The sequence below is a fragment of the Fundulus heteroclitus genome, chromosome 12 (assembly GCF_011125445.2).
Source record: "Fundulus heteroclitus isolate FHET01 chromosome 12, MU-UCD_Fhet_4.1, whole genome shotgun sequence".
Classification (NCBI taxonomy): Eukaryota; Metazoa; Chordata; class Actinopteri; order Cyprinodontiformes; family Fundulidae; genus Fundulus; species Fundulus heteroclitus.
The window spans coordinates 21,789,683-21,809,663 of record NC_046372.1 but is presented as its reverse complement, the minus strand read 5'-3'; the positions used below and the strand labels follow the sequence as shown (position 1 = coordinate 21,809,663).

General features: G+C 40.4%; 3 protein-coding genes across 3 annotated transcripts; 1 reads left to right on the top strand and 2 right to left on the bottom strand.

The window, feature by feature from the left end:
• Window positions 1–463: 463 nt before the first annotated feature.
• LOC105921432 (actin-1-like) lies at window positions 464–4,043 on the top strand. Its single transcript, XM_036144798.1, has 8 exons — window positions 464–589; window positions 673–801; window positions 955–1,065; window positions 2,629–2,713; window positions 2,845–3,011; window positions 3,122–3,308; window positions 3,470–3,651; window positions 3,900–4,043. The coding sequence occupies exons 1-8, from the start codon at window positions 467–469 to the stop codon at window positions 4,041–4,043; spliced, it is 1,128 nt and encodes a 375-aa protein (XP_036000691.1). The 5' UTR covers window positions 464–466.
• A 4,898-nt stretch (window positions 4,044–8,941) lies between these two features.
• LOC118564760 (GTPase IMAP family member 7-like) lies at window positions 8,942–12,044 on the bottom strand. Its single transcript, XM_036143671.1, has 2 exons — window positions 11,981–12,044; window positions 8,942–11,514 (listed from the first exon to the last, which is right to left on the bottom strand). The coding sequence occupies exons 1-2, from the start codon at window positions 12,042–12,044 to the stop codon at window positions 10,109–10,111; spliced, it is 1,470 nt and encodes a 489-aa protein (XP_035999564.1). The 3' UTR covers window positions 8,942–10,108.
• A 170-nt stretch (window positions 12,045–12,214) lies between these two features.
• LOC118564758 (GTPase IMAP family member 8-like) lies at window positions 12,215–16,755 on the bottom strand. Its single transcript, XM_036143667.1, has 3 exons — window positions 16,052–16,755; window positions 15,911–15,952; window positions 12,215–12,909 (listed from the first exon to the last, which is right to left on the bottom strand). The coding sequence occupies exons 1-3, from the start codon at window positions 16,617–16,619 to the stop codon at window positions 12,215–12,217; spliced, it is 1,305 nt and encodes a 434-aa protein (XP_035999560.1). The 5' UTR covers window positions 16,620–16,755.
• Window positions 16,756–19,981: the final 3,226 nt, after the last annotated feature.

Genomic DNA, 19,981 nt, shown 5'->3' with positions numbered 1-19,981 from the left:
AGGTGATATTCCACTTTTATGCCACCCAGGATTTACACACCTAGCTCCTTTTCCCCCACCTGACAACCAACTTACATTGCACCCAATGTGGATGTTTCCTTCTGCAGGTGGAGGGCCCATATAGAGGGGCCCTCCTGTAGCTTCTTTGGGCTGTGCCTGGCCGAGCCCCAGAAGTCATGGTTCAGTCACCAGGTACTCGCTGGCGAGCAATTGCGGTTAGTCTGACCCCTCATCCGAGGCCCATTTGCCACAGGAGACCCAACAAGGAGCTGAAGCTCCAGACAACCTTGCCCTCTTGGTCACTAGGGTACACAAACCCTGCACCACGTTAAGGTGGCAAAATTTGTTGAGTTGTATTTATTCAGATTTTATAATCAGAGGTTAGTTTAATTATTAAATTTCAGGAGGAATTTCAGGTTTTCTGGAGGATAAACTTATGAACATATGAGAATGTTTCCTTTCAGAAATGGATGACGAATTTGCTGGAATCGTCATTGACAATGGTTCTGGCATGTGCAAGGCTGGATTTGCTGGGGACGATGCTCCTCGGGCTGTCTTCCCATCCATCATTGGCCGACCCAGACACAAGGTCAGAACATCAGGGTGAACAAAACGTTCCTCCCAGGACTGAAGGCTTGCCGATCACAAACTCAAGGTGTGTGTTGTGTGTAGGGTGTGATGGTTGGTATGGGACAGAAAGACAGCTACGTGGGAGACGAGGCCCAGACAAAGAGAGGCATCCTGACTCTGAAGTACCCCATTGAGCACGGGGTTGTCAACAACTGGGATGACATGGAGATGGTGAGGCTGTGCTGGGAAAACTTGTAGTTTAGCTCAGTTTGTGTCAATTTGACCAAACATAATGCTTGAGCAGATTAATTTCATAAGGCTGAGTAGAACAGCTGAGTAGAACATTTCTTTTATTCAATCTAAGTTTTGGTCAATCTTGTGCAGATCTGGCATCACACCTTCTACAACGAGCTCCGTGTTGCTCCTGAGGAACACCCAGTCCTGCTGACAGAGGCGCCACTCAACCCCAAAGCCAACAGGGAGCAGATGACCCGGGTGAGCTCTGACCCACTGAACGCTGGTCCAGAAGACTGGTGAACCCAGAATATCCAGTTTATGTGTTTCATTTAAACCAACACATGAATACCTAGCCTACAATGCAGATGGATTAAAAGTCACATTCATTCAAATTGATCCTAGTTATGAAACAACACAGCAAAGTTTAGTTTAATATTCAAACTTATGAAAAGTTTCTACTGAAACAGATCAGAAGTTTCCTCTGAACTGTGGGAAATGTTTTATCTGATCTGAACAAAGGATGCAGTAATAAGCACAGATAATGCTTTTGCATGTGATCCATATGATTCATAAAATTCACCAATAATATTTTAGAGCACAAGCTGTAAGCCACTTTTTCTTACAAAGATAGTCCATCTATCCATCATCTATACCTTACGCTTATCCATACAGGGTCAATGGGGGTTGGTGCCTATATCTCTAGTCACTAGGGGGGAGGTGGGGTCCACCCTGGACAGGTCACACGTTCCTCACAGCTAGTATGAACCCCATTTAAAATTTACTTCAACAGTGGATCTTCTTAGCGAGTGGTTAGGCTCCCACATCTTGATTTGGTAATGTTTGCCTCGCAGACGTTCTCAGCATCTTTCAGATTGTGAGGACGATTCCTGTCTGCAGCTAAACTGCGGTCACCCCACATGTTTTCTGTCAGATTTAGAGTTGGACTCTGTGGTTGTTGTAAACCTTTGATTTCTCTCATATTAAGGCATTTTTATTTGAATGAAGGTTTGATTGAAGGTTGTCTTTCAAATCTGTCTGGTGTCTGTCTCCAGCAGTTATTGGATGAACCCTGAACAGATCACCAGTCTGTCACAGAGACATGGGAAAATCACCTCATACCCCAGATCATGATGCTGATGTTTTTTTTTATATATTCTTGTAGTTTTTTAGTTCCAAACTTACCTTTTGTAAATGTGAGCCACTGTTTCTGTGTGATTTAATGAAACCAAAGCACATCCTGTCATTGGGTTTGTAGAGATTTTAACTTCACCTGTTATTTCAAATTCAAGGCTACATTAGAGCAAAGTTGCAGAATATTGGAGACACTAAAGATGCAAATCAGCAGAGTTGTAAATCCAACCGCTATTTCATACAAGGAAGGAAATGCATTAGATTTAAACCGTTAACCAATCTCTGAAGCTGATGATTGATATTCTGAGATCAATGGGTGGTATCTGTAAAAGATGCCTGACTTTTTTGGAAAAGCATGAAAAAATAAATGTTTATTTCAATCTGATGTATATTATAAGCATTTTACAAGATGACAACAGATTTATTCTGTTACCAATTTCTGAAATGTTTGACATAATTAAATACATTTTGATACTTCATAAAGATTAACTGTAAATATAAATGATAATTATTTGGTAATGTAATGAATATGAATATAAAGTTGACTCTCTACTCCCTGGAGTTACAACTTAACTTTAAGGAAATGTAAACTAAGGAGTTTCTGACATCTGTGAAAGAGAAAAGGGAAGGAACTGTGAGTGTTTTATAGGCTGGGTCCATTTTAAGTAACACAAAGTCTTCTTGTTCCAGATCATGTTTGAGACGTTCAACACTCCTGCCATGTACGTGGCCATTCAGGCGGTCCTGTCTCTTTACGCTTCTGGTCGGACCACAGGTCAGTCAGGGCCAGCGATAAAAATTAACACGCTTTATTTTGGTGCCGTCAGAGTCTGATTGTCTGAATCTGGAGTCAGGAAGGTTCCCCAGCGTCCATTAACTGGACTCAGTTGTTTTTTTTCCTTGCAGGTATTGTGCTGGACTCTGGAGATGGCGTCTCTCATGCGGTTCCTATCTGTGAGGGCTTCTCTCTTCCTCATGGAATCTTCCGGATGGATCTGGCTGGTAGAGATTTGACAGACTACCTGATCAAGCTCCTCACAGAAAGAGGTCACAATTTAAACACAACAGGTGAGGTTGAGCTTCATCTCTGACAAACTGTCGTGGACCTTCTGTAAAGACTGATTTGATTTCCTGAACTTCATGTGTTCACTGTGGGACGCTTTGCCTCTGAACTCCCGCCGAGCGGGAAATTTCTCGGGACATGAAGGAGAAGCTCTGCTACGTGGCTTTGGACTTTGAGCAGGAGCTGCATACGAGCACGTTGTCTTCTGTTCAGGACAATACGTATGAGCTTCCTGATGGACAACTCATCACCATTGGTAACGAGAGGTTCCGCTGTCCTGAGGCCCTCTTCCAGCCCGCACACATCGGTTTGTGATGATCTCTTCAAAAGTATCTGAAAGAAACTGATCAAACCCTAGTTTTCAAAAGTCTTTATATTGTCCTGAAGACTGTAGCAACATTTATCTGTCCACTGGCCTCAGCCTGGACCTGTGCCGGTGTTTGCCTGAAACAAACTCTTGTGTTTCAGGGATGGAGACAGCAGGGATTCATGAGACCACCCACACCAGCATCCTGAAGTGTGACATAGACATCCGTAGGGACCTGTATGCAAACATCGTGCTGTCTGGAGGAACCACCATGTTCCCCGGCATCGCAGACCGCATGAAGAAGGAGATGAATATGCTGGCCCCAAAGTCTGTGGCGATCAGGGTATACACCTTATTTATCAATTTGCTTAATGCAGATCAGCAAAGCAACATTATCTTATGTCACAGCATGTTTCCTTTTTATAAGTGATAACTTGTTCTTATTTCATTTTATTTGATCTGGAACATAATGTACAAATATCACACATAAAGTCAAAGCTCTGCTCAGGTTGTGTTAAATTATCTTTTTTATACTTTAATCCACATTTTTGTGAAAAAAGTCTTTAAGATCATGCGTCACCTGTTCTCCAGATTATTGCTCCCCCAGAGAGGAAGTACTCCGTCTGGATCGGCGGCTCCATCCTGGCCTCCCTCTCCACCTTCCAGCACATGTGGATCACTAAGGAGGAGTATGAGGAGTCTGGCCCGAACATCGTCCACCGCAAGTGCTTCTGAACACCTGAGTCAAGACAACACAAATTAATTTATCTGCAGAATTAAGCTAATAGTATCTGCCCCCCACTCCTTCATTAAAGGCATTCAACTGTTAAACTCTTATTACTGTTAAACCCTCCCAACCAAATAAAACAGCTCTCTATTTCTTCTGTATTGTGCTTTTGTGCCATTACCTATTACATTTTTGGTGCGAATGTCCTGTTAACTGAGGATCGTTGAATGAGACTCAACAAGAAACAACCTAACAGAATTAGCTTCAAGCATTACCTCGAAAATTAACTACCGGACTGTCTCAGAAAATTAGAATATTGTGATAAAGTTCTTTATTTTCTGTAATGCAATTAAAAAAAACATGAAATGTCATACATTCTGGATTCATTACAAATCAACTGAAATATCGCAAGCCTTTTATTGTTTTAATATCGCTAATTATGGCTTACAGCTTAAGAAACCCAAATATCCTATCTCAAAATATTAGAATATCGTGAAAAGGTATACTAGTAGGCTATTCAACTAATCACTTGAATCGTCTAATTAACTCGAAACACTGCAGGGTTTCCTGAGCCTTGAAAAACACTGAGCTTGGTTCAGTAAACTAAATCACAAGTATGGTAGTGGTTAAGAGACGACATCAGATTCTCACAGTAACTGGTGTACTGACCATGGCATTACTGTCCTTGATTGGCCTGCCAATTCCCCTGACCTGAACCCCATAGAGAATTTGTGGGGTATTGTGAAGAAGAAGCTGAAAGACACCAGAGCCAACAATGCAAATGAGCTAAAGGCCGCTACTGAAGCATCCTGGGCATCCATAACACCTCAGCAATGCCACAGGCTGATTGCCTCCATGCCACGCCGCATTGATGCAGTAATCTGTGCAAAAGGATTCCCAACCAAGTACTGAGTGCATTAATGGACATTTTCAAATGTTTGATTTTGTTTTGCTGTTATAATTTTTTTTTTTTACTTGGTCTGTGTTACGAATGTGAATCAGGCAAACCCAGAATTCAACCAAACAAGCGAGGTATAAGCAAAAACAGGATTTTAATAATAAAACAGGGACAGGCAGGCTCAACGATCAACAGGGCAGTCCAAAATCCGGTACACAAAAGGGCAGTCCAAAATCAGGCAGAAGTACCGACAGGGATAAAGCAAGCTCGGATATTCCTTAGGCAGATTCGGGTTGGCAAAACAGGCAGTCAGTCAGACAGGGCAGGACAAAACAGATCAGGGGACAGGCTGGCTCAGAATCAAAAAGGCTCTCAGGTTAGCATCAACAGGTCAATCATGAAAGGACCGCTGGAACAAAACTCACCGTGGGCTCGTTAATGATCTGGCAGATTGCAGAGGTTTGTGGCAGGACTATATAGGGGAGTGAGCAGGTGAACAGGAGTGAAGACTAATTATAAGTGAGCAGGTGGAACTAATCAAGGCAAGGGAGCAGACTGATTGCTGAGGGAAGAACAAACCGAGCTGAATAAAGTGACAGGTAAATAACAGGTAATCTAAACAGAACAAGACGTTTAAACCAAAGCCAAAACAAGAAAGAACCCAAAAGCAGAAACTAAACTAATAAAACGGATAACCTGAACCAAGACAAAACCCAAATCGTGACAGTCTGAGGAAATATTCTAATATTTTGAGATAGGATTTTTGAGTTTTCTTCAGCTGTACGCCATAATCAGCGATATTAAAACAATAAAAGGCTTGCGATATTTCAGTTGATTTGTAATGAATCCAGAATGTATGACATTTCATGTTTTTTAATTGCATTACAGAAAATAAAGAACTTTATCACAATATTCTAATTTTCTGAGACAGTCCTGTATTGAGCATAAAATGTTTAGGAGCAAAATTTGAGTTACCTGCATACAGACAAACAAGTTTTCTGTTGATCACGTTTCACTTCAGTTCACTTTTATTTATATTGCGCCAATTCATAACACGTCGTCTCAAGGTTCTTTCTAAAGTCAGATTCCATCAGATCCTCCAGGTTGGTGAGAAAGTTTCCTCTCTAAGGAAACCCAGTTGATTGCATCAAGTCTCTCCAAGCAGCATTCACTCCTCCTGAAAGAGCGTAGAGCCACAGTGGACAGTCGTCTGCATTGTTGATGGCTTTGCAGTTTGAAAACCTGGAGCTGCTTCCTGATTAGTTGTTCTGTTTACACAGAGATCCACCTGAGCTGTGGATCTCTGCAGCTCCTCCAGAACCACCATGGTCCTCCTGCTTCTCTGATCAATGCTCTCCTGGTCCAGCCTGTCAGTCTAGGTGGACGTCCATGTCCTGGTAGGTCTGCAGGTGGTCCATCATCTCTCCAGGTTCAGATGATGATCAGAGCTCTGGATGTTGTTATAGAACCGGCCCTGCTTAAACTTGATCAGAACTTTCTCCCTGACCCAACTGCTGGGTTCCTTGGTCTCAGTGATGATGTTTTCTCTGTATGATAACATGTGTCTCATAATTTTAGAGGGAACAGGCTTCTGCATGTTCTCTTGGCATTGTTTCAAGGTTCTTATCTTACATGATTTTATAACAAACCATTTGTTTCAAGCTCAGATTAGATAAAGAGTGTTTTAGGAGTTCTTCCAGTAAGTCCAGGTTTGGTTGATAAAACAGTTAATTATTTTTCAAAAGGGTCCAATTTATGTTATATCTGCAGTCAGGTCTGGGTGAACTTTAACATAATATTTCAGGTACAACTTCCAAAGATAACAATAGGCTATAATAATATCAAGGAGAAACATACTCAGACATAGAATAATGGTGACAAATGGAAATAGTTCAATTTAGACGGAATAACTAATAGTAAACTTGAAATTCTGTGCATACAAACATTACTGCATATTAAGCAAAGCTAGATGTCAGACAGGTGCAGAACCTGTCTTCCTCCCACAGATATAATCTATTTTCATTTATGCATTAACGTCTGAGTTCCACTGCAACTCTGTGTGAAAAGAAGAATGTTGCTGTTAGTGGAAATCCGCTGGAAGGAATCCTCAAAGTCGCATGCTGTCCAATTGACTTGGACAGCATTTTCTCTCAGTCAATCATATATTTAAAGCCATTTTCACATCCACAGTAATGCTGAACGAAGTGCTCAACAAAATTTATTTAAAACAACAAAATTTACATAACAGTTTAAACAAGGTAGATAGGACCTGAAGTTTAAGGCATAAAAAACCTGGTGGTCAAGCCCAGTAAGAGCTTTAAACCTAATAATATAAGTTTTAAATCTATCTTAAAAAAGATCGGAAGCTTGTGAAGAGAAAATAAAACTGGTATAATTTGTTCCTGTCTGAGAGTGAGTTAAAAGAAGAGCTGCTGCTTTGGGAACAAGTTGGAGGCGACTAGGGGACACATTCATCGAGGACACTGCAAAAGTCGATGCTGGGACTGATAAATACATCAAGAGCATTCGCCGTGTCACAGTGGTTCCAAAAAGACTGAACTACAGAGGAAACAAGATTGTGAACTTTTAAATCCTTATTGGAAAAGACCCCTCGGTTTTTATAACAGTTGCTGAAATTAGCAATCAGATCTCCAAAGTCCATAACTGCTTGGTTGGCAAATAAAATATATTCTGATTTTTGTTAATTAAAAAAGAAAATATTCTGGATAAGCCAGTGTTTCATGCAGTCAAAGAGTCCATGTTGTGGATCACTACATATTGGTGGTAATAGTAAATTAATCTCTAAATCATCTGCATAGTAATGAAATTAGAGATTGTGTTGGTTTATGGTAGAACACAGGAGCAACATTTGTAAGGAAATAAGCAAAGGAACCTTAACTGGAACCTTGTCCCACATGAAAGAGGAGCATTAGAGGAGGATAAACCGTTTAGCATGACATAAACGTTTATTTCAGATGAGCTGACAACATGCAACTATCCAACATGTGAGCAGGTGGAGGCAGACTCGGGGTCTTTCTCACACCCCTGTTCTCCGCTTGCCATCCAAAGTTATATGGGCCTGGAGGAGGGGCGGGCCACCTAGCTGGGGTCTGGGCTGGGGATGTTACTTCTGCTCTCCACCGGGATATGGGGGTAGGGCTGAAGTATGAAGGGCAGGTTGTGGGTGAGGCAGCGCCATAGGGTTTTTTTTTTGTTGGGGGGGGGGGGGGGTGGGGACCCTGGTTGGCTGACCCATTCGGTTCATGTTGGCCCCATCTCAGGGTGGCGGCGCACATGGGTGATCTGGGCTGGGTTTGAAGTGGGGGGTTAGGACTGGAGTATGGACGGAATATGTCGAGTTGGGGCCCTCATCCTGATTATTGGGTTTACCTCCCGGTTTTGGAGGCTGGATACCCCTCTGGGGTGCCGGTGTCTGGACCTGGTAGTATAGGATGTGTGTGGGTAAGAGTGTGTGCATGCGGGAGAACAAGGTTGGGAATGTGTGAATGTTACTGGGTACATGGTTTTATGTTTGTCCTTTTGTCAGGTTGGGTCTTGAGTGCCCCCTCTCCAGGAACATTTGAGGTCTCCACTAAGTGGAGCCCAACCCCCCGTCCTGTTCCCTCCATTAGCTGGCGCCTTGACCCGCTGGTGTGTTGGTGGTCCTCGGTGTCCGGCATGTTGCTCTCTGGGTTGTGCTGTGATAGACTGGCGACCTGTTCAGGACCTATCCCACTTCCAGCCAAATAACTGGGGGAAGTAGCCCCCCCCCCCCCTCATCTTTTTTACTGACTGACATGAACGGTTGACAACAAAGTCCATTAGCTAGAGGAAAAGATACAACATGCTGATTAAAGTCTTTATTGAAAGAACTTTAATTTTGAGACAAAAATATAGAAAGGTGGTTTATCTCATAAACTTCTGGCAAGGATTTTTACACAAAACAAAACCCAGCATACAAGAAATAGACTAAAAATTAAGGTAAAATATTATTTTGTGAAACGTAAAATGTCTCTCTAGACCCCTTTATTGTAACATCTGAATCTAATCTCATTATCATTGATATGATTGTAATACCAGCTCAAAACAAAAAAAAAAAAATGAATTTTGTGATATCCCTCCTTATTAAGGTCAGCTCCAGATGGACTGAATTATAAAAACTAGTACTGCTGACAGTGAATCTCTTCAGACAATTAAAGCAAATACTCAGCCATACTAGAAAGCACTGATTAAATGTCTAGTTTCCACTTCAGTCTGAATAGAAGTGAAACATGTTAAGGATCATCAAGTTGAGAGAATAAAACTTAGCATTAAACATAATCAGGATGTGGTGCAATACTTTACAACAAATTTGTCTTTTAAGCGTTTCAGTTCTTCCTCTTGTTTCTCTTTTAGCTCCTCTAAATCTTTGACATGTTCCTCTTTCTTTTCTTTGTCTATATTTAGAGCTTCCAGTTCTTGTTTATGCTTTTCCATCAGAATTCTGTTTTGTTCTTTAAACTCATTGAATTCTTCAGCTTTTTGCCTGGCATCCTCTTCATATTTCCTTTTCATTTCCTTTATGCTGAGTTTGTGTTTTTTCACTAAATCTTCATTTTCCTTCTGCAGTTTGATTTTGTTTTGATTGTCTTCTTTAATCTTTTTTTCATATTCTTCTTGTATTGCTTCAAACTCCTGCTGAAGCTTTTTCAGTTTAAGTTCTTCCTCTTTCCGTTTCTCTTCATCTTCTTTATGTAGTTTTTCCAATTCCTTTTTTTCCTTCTCCCATTCTTTTTGTTTTTCTTTCATCTCTTTACTAGTCTGCTCCAGTTTTTTAGTGATGTTCTCCTTTTCTTCATATTCTGCCCGTAACTTTTCCTTTAAAACTTTTTGTTTTTCCTCCCAGTCTTTTTTCTGTTGTTCATCCTCCTGTTTTCTTTTCTTCTCCTCTTCCTCTCTTTGTTTCTGTTCTTCCAGTCTCTCCTTCTTGATTCTGTTCTCAGTTTCTTTAAATTGCTCTTCTAACTGTTTTCTCTCTTTCTCTGCCTGTTCCTTTCTCTTCTGATCCTCTATTTTCATTTTGTTTTCATATTTTTTCTTTTCTTTCTTAAATCTCTCCTCAACCCTTTTCAGTTCTCTCTTTTTTTCTTCCTCCTCTTGCTTTCGTTTTTCCCACCACTCTTCCCTTTGCTTCTCCTAAACTTCCTTCTCTTTTCTCGTTTTCTCCAGTTTTTTGTCAATGTCCTCCTTTTCTTTTGATTCTGATAGAATTTTTCTCTCCAAAGCTTCTCGTTCTTTTTCCCACTCTAGTCTATGCCGTTCTTCCTCCTCTTTTCTTTTCTGGTTCTCTTGTTCTCTTATTTCCTTCTCTTTCATTCTCTGCTCTCTTTCCTTGTTGATTCTTTCTTCCATTTCTCTAACTTGCCTTTCTCTCTCTTCTTTCTCCTTCTCTTGTTCTCTCCTTCTTTGATCTTCTCTGTTTTTCTTCAGAAATTCCTCTTCAAGCCTTTTCAGTTTTAGTTTCTCCTCTTCCTGTCTGTTTTTATCCTCTTGTTTTCGTTTTTCCCACCACTCATTTCTTTCCTTCTCCCATTCCTTTCCTTTTTCTTCTATCTCTCTTCTGGTCTGCTCCAGTTTTTCGTTGATTTTCTTCTTTTCTTTTGACTCTGACTGTAATTTTTCCTCCAAAGCTTTTTGTGCTTTTTCCCACTCCTGTTGTTTGTGTTTTTCTTCCTCTTTTCTTTCTTCCTGTTCTTTCTTTATTTGCTCTCGTTCCTTATTAATCTTTTCCTCGATTTCTTTAAGTTGTTCAGCTTTGTGTTTTCTCTCTTTTTCAATTTCTGCTATCTGGTCCTCTATTCTTTTTTCCATTTCTTCTTTTTCTTCCTTGTGTTTTCTTTCCAGCTCCTCCTTCATTTTTTCCATCTCTTGTTCCTTCTCCCTCAGGATTCTTTTCATTTCTTTCTGAATGGCAGCTTCAGCCTGTTGCAGCATCTCATTGGTGTAGAAACTGCCTCCGTTCTCCTTCACCATGGTGTCGATCTTCCTGATCAGCTCAGTGACCTGTGAGCGATCCTGTTTATTATAGTTATTAAACACATGGACTCTTCCTCCACAGTCAGCAATCAGCTTCTTACAGGAATCATCACAACATGCAATGAACTCTTCAGGGGACATTTTGTCATGTTCCAGCCTGTCTCCTCCAGTAAAAAGGATGAAGGTGAACTTCTCAGAATCTCTTCCAAAAACTTTCTTGATGAGACTTAATGTTTCTTTTTCCTCTGGTGTGAATCTACCGATCGTTAACACCAGCAGGAAGACATGTGGACCTGGAGCCAGTAGACTCATGCATTTCACCAGCTCTTCATTGACTTCTTCATGGGACAAAGTTGAATCAAACAGACCAGGAGTGTCGACAACAGCAACAAGACGGCCGTCCACCTTACTTTGGGCTTTCTGGCAGCTTTTTGTAACCGACTGTTGAGCTAACTTGGAAATAAACTCCTTTCTTCCCAGGATGGTGTTTCCTGATGAGCTCTTCCCGTTGCCAGTTTTCCCGATCAGAACAATCCTGAGACACTCTGGGTTCTTCTCTTCACTGTCTGTGAAGAACAACAACACATTCAACATGAGATTGCCTTAGCACCACCAGAGATAAATCATCAAAAAAACGGAGAAGACCTGCAGAAATCTGAGCTTTTACAAGAACATTTATAAGTAAAGAGTTTCAGTGTTAAGAAAAGCATAATTTATTGTTAAAGGTATTTTTTCTAATTAAAAAAACATACATCTTGATCCCCTTTGTCACCATTTTATTGTCATAATGTGGTCTCATTTCCAATTAGAATCAAACATTTGTTACATGAAAATAACTTGAAAGCTAAATCTACCAGAGGTATGAATACGTTTATGGCATTACTATATAATTCAAAGAGCAATATTATTATTTCCAGGAATGTGAAAAATAGTATAACACATTTGACAAGATCTAAAAGAAGCAGATTAAAACTGAAAACTCAGTAATTTATAAATAGAAAAGAAACATTTCAAAATAAAATATTATTTTACCTTTTAGAGGTGCCTTTGTGGTGATCTTCGTCAGTTTAGCTTGTAGATTTGATATTTTCTCCATTAGGCCCCATGATAATGATTTCATTGTGTAACTGGACTGATTTTCCCTTTTAGAAACACTTTTTTCCACCATCACCAACAGTTCTGGAATCTGCTGCTGGTCCTTAATGTTGACAACAACATATCTTCCTCCACAGCTCTGAATGAGCTTCTGGATGTCGCTGTCGCCGCTTACAACAGATCCACCAGAGAAACCCAACGTCCGCTGACCTCTCCCTGGTTTTTAACGCTCTCTGATGAGTTGGATTTTAGCTCAGTCTGACCTAAGATGGCCTTGGCTGCTGAGGTCTTCCCTGCTCCTCTCCTTCCACACAGAACCAGGTTTAGTGGTTTAATCTGTTCCTGTTGGGGTCTGCTGGTCTCTCCTCTGAAGCTCAGATAGGTTCCTTTGTTTTCCACCATGATGGTCTCAATCTCCTTCATCAACAGACTGCGATCATTTTTATTCATGTTGTAGCATCTGTGTTGAACTAGCCTGAGGAGCTCATTGACAGATGAACTTTCTCCATTATGTGTTAAGATGACCACTGAATGTTTGAAGGCATCTGGACCAAACAAAGTCAGGATGAAGTTCATTGTTTTTCTGTTATCTTCAGTAAATTTTGAAGGTTTCACTAACAGCAGCAGGACATGTGGTCCAGGGTAACAGAGCCTCACACAGTTATTCATTTCTCCAAGGATTTCTTCCTGATGAAGACTGAACATGTCAGGAGTTTTTACTACTATCACTGGTTTTCCTCTCCACACTCCACAGGAGGCCACGCTGCGCTTCTGGTGATGAAATTCCTGCTCTTCAATTATCAAGTTACCAAGTTTTGACTTTTTATCTTCACTTTTCCCCAACAACACAATCCTGAAACCAGATGCTGTAAGAGATTAGATAAAAGTATGTGATTAAACCTTTTGTCATCTTTCAGCTAAAGTAAAAAAAAAATCACAGCATTTAATGTAAATAATGAAATTCTGTAAAGGGATAAAGTCCATATAGCAAACATTTGAAAAAGGTTAGAAATACTGTCAGTAGGAAACAATGGATTTACACAAATGTCCAGGATTAAAATGTGAGTAATTTCAGTTTAAAATTTTGACCTTTGTGTGGGATTGTTCAGTCAACAACTAACAAGCCTGTTACGTCCATTCGGATCAGAACTAAGGAAGCTTTTTGGACGCAAAGCCAAATCTCTTCATGAAACAAGAGAGGAAGTCCAGTAGTGTAAGAATTAACAGTAGTTAATCCTAACACAACTAGGTGGTGTCCTGTCCTGAAAACGACGTGGGCTAAATTGATAACTGGCGAACTTTCTGGGGAAAACCTGGTCTGATCCGGAGAGATGGCATTCATCCCACTTTGGATGGTGCAGCTCTTCTTTCTAGGAATCTGGCCGGATTTATTAGTTCTCCTAAATGCTGACAACCCAGGGTCCAGACCAGGAAGCAGAGCCGTAGTTTAACACACCTCTCTGCAGCTTCTGTACTGTTACCCACCCATTATCCTATTGAGACGGTGTCTTTCCCACGGCCAAAACTAAACAAATTAAAAACGGATCTAAAAGGAGCAAATCATAAAGACCTAATAAATATCAACACTGCTCACTTTGAACCAAAGAATAAAAGAATTAAATGTGGTCTGTTAAATATAAGGTCTCTCCCTCCGAAGACTTTGATTTCTGGTAATCAAATTGATTTGTTTTGTCTCACAGAAACCTGGCTACAAGAGGACTACGTTAGTGTAAATGAGTCAACTCCCCCCAGTTATTCAAATTTCCAGATTCCCAGATCTGTGGGAAGAGGAGGAGGAGTGGCAACCATCTTTCAGTCTTATTTATTAATTAGTCCCAGGCCAATTAATAACTACAGTTCTTTTGAACATTTAACCCTCAGTTTTCCTCATCCAAACTGCAAAGCAATAAAACCTCTTCTGTTTGTTGTTTTGTATCGTCCACCAGGCCCTTACACTCAGTTTTTGGATCAGCTGTCAGACTTCTTATCTGATTTGGTGTTAAACACTGACAAAGTTATTATAGTGGGTGTTTTTAACATTCATGTTGACACAGAATGTAATAACCTTAGTGTAGCCTTTAAAACTATCCTAGATCCAATTGGTTTTGCTCAAAATGTGCATAAGCTTCTGTTCTTCTTTGTCTCTCTTTCTGTGTCTCTGCTCTGTCTTCTGTAAGCCCCAGTGGGTCGAGGCAGATGAGCGTTCACACTGAGCCTGGTTCTGGTTCTGCTGGAGGTTCTCCTCCCTGTTAAAGGTATACTATGCAACCAGGGTTGATTTTCCAGCGAGGCTCCCCCCAGAGGGCGAAAGTAAAAGTGCACTGTCATAAAGATGCTCAGCTGTTCTGGTTTCTCCGTCAAGCCAGGCTTTTTGAGCTTAGCAGACAGGCGAACGCAACGAAAAGTCGAAAAAACGGCAGTACAAACAATGACTAACACAGTGAAAGTATGAACATCAGGGTTTCCCGCAGCGCTATCTTGGCGAGGCGGCGCCAAACTCAGGCTACCGCCTCGCCAACATTCAAAAAAAAAAAAAATATATATATATATATATATATATATATATATATATATATATATATATATATATATATATATATAATACTAATAATAATAATAAAAAACTCGATATGCTTGCATGTTTATTTCACATTAACACGCGGTTCTTTGTTGCTTTCGCGCGTGCATATAGTGAATGGCAGGGCAAAAACACATGGAGTTCTCGCCGTAAAGCAAGACCGACTCTCGCGGTCTTGCACGAGACTTCTGAGCCTGTGGGTGCGGCCGAGAAAACCTTTGTTCAACCTGAAATGACTCATTTAATCATCCAAAACGGTATGGAACACATTAATTAACTGAAAAATGTTGCATAGTATGCCTTTAAAGGGGAGTTTTCCTCTCCACTGTCGCTTCATGCATGCTCAGTATGAGGGATTGCTGCAAAGCCATCAACAATGCAGACGACTGTCCACTGTGGCTCTACGCTCTTTCAGGAGGAGCGAATGCTGCTTGGAGAGACTTGATGCAATCAACTGGTTCCCTTATATAGGAGATGTTTGACCAATCTGTATAATCTGATAGATTTTGACTTTGTAAAGAGCCTTGAGATGACATGTTTCATGAATTGGCACTATAAAAATAAAATTGAATTTGTAATTGAATTGAATAGTTAGATCCATTCTGGAAGCAGACCGTGGACCCACCAGGACTTGTGGGTCTGGAGTCTGAGCTTTTAAAGTCAAACCTCTCTGTTTCAGAGCTTTCCTTTTCTTCTGTTTAGCAAAACAGCAGATGCTTCAGCACGTTTGTCATGCATCAAAATGTGAGCACTGTCATGGTGAAGCAACGATCACACTGCCTCATGTTTTCTCAGTTATTTTGTTTACCATAAACACTTCTGATTCTGTAATGGCTTTTGAATCAGGTTGAGATTGTATGTTTTTCCGATTCATGGTAAATGGCTTGTATAGCACTTCAACTAGTCCAACGACCCCAAAGTGCTTTCCACTAGTCAGTCATTCATCCATTCACACTCTGGTGGTGGAGAGAAAGTAGACTGATAGAAGCGAAGCTGCCATACATCTGGTTCACCAGACACTCTGACCACCCTCAGCATAATGACTGAGATGGGCCGGGGCAAGGAATTGAACCAGCAACCCACCTATTGCAGGACAAATTATTGAGCGCCACTGTCACCCCATATTCATGTCTGGTTTTATTATTAAGACTTTGGTTTCTGCTCAGTTAAAAAACATTCATGTTAAGTGTGAACTAGAAAATTCTCCTTAGCTGTGAATGTATAGAGTAGAATAGCGACCTCTACAGGCCAGTCTGCAAGTTTCATTATTAACGAATACATTTACCCACCTCCATAGGACAGATGTGTTCTGAAAATTTGACCACTGAGACCTTTAAAAACAGAACATTATTGTTTATTATAATGGGTAAATTAAAAAAGATTTGTGTCAAGTTTGTATTAATATTATTTTCAGTCGTTTCTTGACTTACCAGCATCTTTACCAGCAGCTACTAGAGAACCTGTTGGAGCCTTTTCTTTAAGGCTCTGAGGAGAATCTGGTAAGCTGGAGGCTGCTTCTTCAAACTCTTCATAGCTCACATGTTCTCCATTGTTCTCTTTCACAATTTGACCAAAACGAGTCAGCAGCTCTGGGAGCTCAATGTCCTCCATCTTTAAGTATCTGTATCTGCATTTTATGATCAGTTCCTTAATTAAAGCCTTTTTCGTATAATCTTTAAAAATGTTGTCCTGCTGTCTTGGTTCAGAATTTAACATCAGTATAAAGGAATGATCAAAGGATCGATCGTTAAAAGCTTCAAGGACTCTGTGCATCGTGTTTTTCTCTTCTTCAGTGAAGTTTTCAGGCTCCAGAACCAACAGGAACACATGAGGTCCAGGAGCAGAGACGCTCGCACAGTCTTTAATAAACTCAGTTTGTTCGGCTGCACATCGAAACTGAAGGTCAGGAGTGTTGATGACAACAATTCTGGTTTTCTCCTCTTCTCCACAGACTCTGACACAGGACTGAGGTCCAGTGTTAAAAACATCCTTTCCCATTATGAAGTTTCCCACTGATCTCCTCTGGGACCAGCTGCTTCCCAGCAGAACCACCCTGAGTTCAGACACTGAAATTGTAAGAACAAAAAGTTTGTTTACCACTCAATAAATTGGAAAAACATACTTTGAAGTTCAAGTTTTCAAAACTGTATCGAGACAGTTTACTCAGTGAAGTAAGAAAATTAGCTCAGCTGCAAACTGGTAAACACTTAAAATCTAATTTGTAAAATTATCAGTTCATGATCTTTATGGAAAAAGTAGCCAACACATAAGTTTAAGTATAGATGCTAATTGTTTGTTTTGTCAACCTTAGAACTCTTTCTCCACCCACAAAAACACCTGCTTGGTAAAAAATATTTTCCAAACTGTTTCTGTGTTCTGACTGGTACATCCATCCATCCATCCATCTTCTTCCGCTTATCCGGGGTCGGGTCGTGGGGGTAGCAGCTTCAGTAGGGAGGCCCAGACGTCCCTCTCCCCAGCCACTTGGGCCAGCTCCTCTGGGGGAATCCCAAGGCGTTCCCAGGCCAGCCGGGAGACATAGTCCCTCCAGCGTGTCCTGGGTCTTCCCCTGGGCCTCCTCCCGGTGGGACGTGCCCGGAACACCTCACCAGGGAGGCGTCCAGGAGGCATCCTGACCAGATGCCCGAGCCACCTCAACTGGCTCCTCTCGACGTGGAGGAGCAGCGGCTCTACTCTGAGTCCTCCCCGGATGACTGAGCTCCTCACCCTATCTCTAAGGGAGAGCCCAGACACACTACGGAGAAAACTCATTTCAGCCGCTTGTATCCGGGATCTCGTTCTTTCGGTCACATGTTTGTGAGTCTTTTTTGTTTTATTTTTACAGTTCAGAGGAAATATGAGGTACTTTGGGTGGTCTTTAGTTGTACATTTGTAATTGTATATTTAAAAATATAAACTCACTGTCTGGTGGAAGAAATCCATAGCTTCTGCTTCTTTTTAAAGGCTGTCCATCTGTCAAGACAAAAAAGCAAACACATTAATGGGGGCAACAGTATGTTTTTATATCCAAAAAGTATCTTCAGTTTTAACCTAATGAAAAAAAATAGCATAGGTATTAAGAACTTATTATTCAATGTACAAATAGCTGTTTGGGAGAATCCTTTCAGGGATCAGTGGATCTTATCTCTCTCTATTTTCTATATTATTCTGTGATACAAACCTTCTGCATATCCTGCTTGACTCCATTTATGGATGTTCCCTGTGATCTCCTCTCCTGGTCTCTGGCATCTTCACATTCACTATCTATTGTCCAATATCTTGTTATATATCCAGATCTGCTTGTTTCTAATCCAGTTCATTGTGTCACTTACTATGAAAATCTGAATATTGTTCTATGTCCACTCAAGCTCTGCCACTGCTTAGACTCATTATCTGTGTCTCTGTTTGTCCTTCATAAACCTTACATTTTTATCTGCCAACCCTTACCCCCAAGTATACAGTTCCATGAACCCTATATTCTCGTATCTCTAGAGTTCAGCTCTTTCTGAGTTTTGCTAAAGTTCTCCAGTAACACATTCAAACATCCTGTAGACATCTTTCTCAGCAGGAAACAATGAAAGCATCACAACAATTCTGCTTGAAACTGAAATATTCTCTGTTAGACAGTCAACCCGATACAGTAAAGTATCCCCATAAATTCACAATCTACTGCTAACTGTGCTACTCTACTGCCAAATCTGCCTTCCAGACTCTTGTGAAGGTTTACCTGCTTTACTGACCTGATTCCTGCCTCCAGCCTATTCAGACCTTTATGTCCTGCTGTTAGCAGCACTGACTGTTTTCTGCTACTCTCTGGACATTAACCTTCCTACACCAAGATTTTTTTGCTATTGATTTATTTTTAACAAACATTTTAAGTTAAAAACCATGTCTGGGTCAAAGATTAGGTTATCTGTTGGGCTGAGCTTTGCACAGACAGCTGTTCTCAGTGATGGATTCATGAAGGTGGATCTTTGGTTACAGCAGACAGAACTTCTGGAGATGTGGGACCATCAGAACAAATAGTATTTTCGTGTCATATCTTGAAATGAAAACAGAGCCCTTTTCCTTTTTGAAAAGGTGCTATATTGGGAGTTAATGTTTATATGAATAAAGCTTAGACATATATGATTATCCTCATATGAAGCAAATGGTATGGTCATACAATCATGTAGGCTGAGATACCACAGGAGAATATTTTTCTCATTTTCTATTCTAACCCATTAACTGAACAACGAGGTGACTGCACTATTCTTTTACTTTTTAACAGAATAAAACATCTCTATTTCCATGATCAGTGTGAGCTTTGATGCTTTTTTGTGTTTTTGCTCTGTCTTCTCAGTATGAGGGATTGCTGCAATGCCATCAACAGTACAGACGACTGTCCACTGTGGCTCTACGCTCTTTCAGGAGGAGTGAATGTCTGGGTTAATGGGGTTTTTACAGCCCTGGTGACTATCGACTTATAATATCTGTGTCCGTATGAGCTGCTAACTGAACCGTACGTTCAATCAGAGCGTCCGCACAACAGCTAATAAAGTCAGGAATTACTTTGTTGTTTTCAAACAAAGTTGCTAAATGCCTCAGCTCACTAATAACCTGGGTAGCTATTGTGCCACTAGTGGCAGCCACAGCTGTAGCTTCTAGATTGAGCAAAGAAGTCAGACCAACCAATAGGCACAGAAAGACCCCTATAATGAAGCAGATATGCATACAGAAACGTAAAAAGAAAGCAAGAAATGAATAGAGTTGAAGAAATGGGTATGAAATACAAAGAATAAAGCAGACAAAAACATTTAATTTGCTTTTGTAACTAATAAATAAAAGTTGAATATTATAACAAATGAATGGATAATTATTACAAAGGAGAAAAAATAAAAAAGCTAAGCAAAAGATATTTGCATTTGTCATATAATTATTGCCTACTTTTATTTATTTGCTGCATTATTGTACATTCAATAGTATACTTATTTTTTGCGCATTTATTTATTTATTTCTATTTTTTTTTAAATGTCTCCTATCCCGTTGCAATACATATGCACAACAAAAACCCAGAATAATGCACATGTAAATATCTGCCACAATGTTCTTCCTCAGCACTTAGTTGTATTATCCTTATCTTTTGTCTTATTCATCTTACATAACTTCCATTTGTTTTGTTTATTTAAATAATTTATTTCTACATTTTGTCAGGATTTGTTTATTGATGAACTCAGAACACACACAGGACAAAAGTTTGAGAGGTTTATTGAAGGGTAGATGACTGATGGAAGATGTAACCGGAGGTGCAGGAATACAACGGCTCAGGGGTGCAGGTGAAGGCAGGGGCTGACGGCCAGGAGAGAGAGAGTCCAACAACG

Bases quoted from the DNA above. Each gene is read 5' to 3' on its own strand.
- LOC118564758 (XM_036143667.1), bottom strand. From the start codon at position 16,619: ATGGGAAAGGATGTTTTTAACACTGGACCTCAGTCCTGTGTCAGAGTC. The intron at 15,953-16,051 runs GTAAGTCAAGAA...CTGTTTTTAAAG, and splicing joins AGCTGCTGGTAAAGATGCTG to GTCTCAGTGGTCAAATTTTC. The intron at 12,910-15,910 runs GTGGGTAAATGT...AATCTCTTACAG, and splicing joins AACACATCTGTCCTATGGAG to CATCTGGTTTCAGGATTGTG.
- LOC105921432 (XM_036144798.1), top strand. From the start codon at position 467: ATGGATGACGAATTTGCTGGAATCGTCATTGACAATGGTTCTGGCATG. The intron at 3,012-3,121 runs GTTGAGCTTCAT...ACTCCCGCCGAG, and splicing joins ATTTAAACACAACAGGTGAG to CGGGAAATTTCTCGGGACAT. The intron at 3,652-3,899 runs GTATACACCTTA...CCTGTTCTCCAG, and splicing joins CAAAGTCTGTGGCGATCAGG to ATTATTGCTCCCCCAGAGAG.
- LOC118564760 (XM_036143671.1), bottom strand. From the start codon at position 12,044: ATGGAGAAAATATCAAATCTACAAGCTAAACTGACGAAGATCACCACA. The intron at 11,515-11,980 runs GTAAAATAATAT...TGTTCTTCACAG, and splicing joins CACAAAGGCACCTCTAAAAG to ACAGTGAAGAGAAGAACCCA.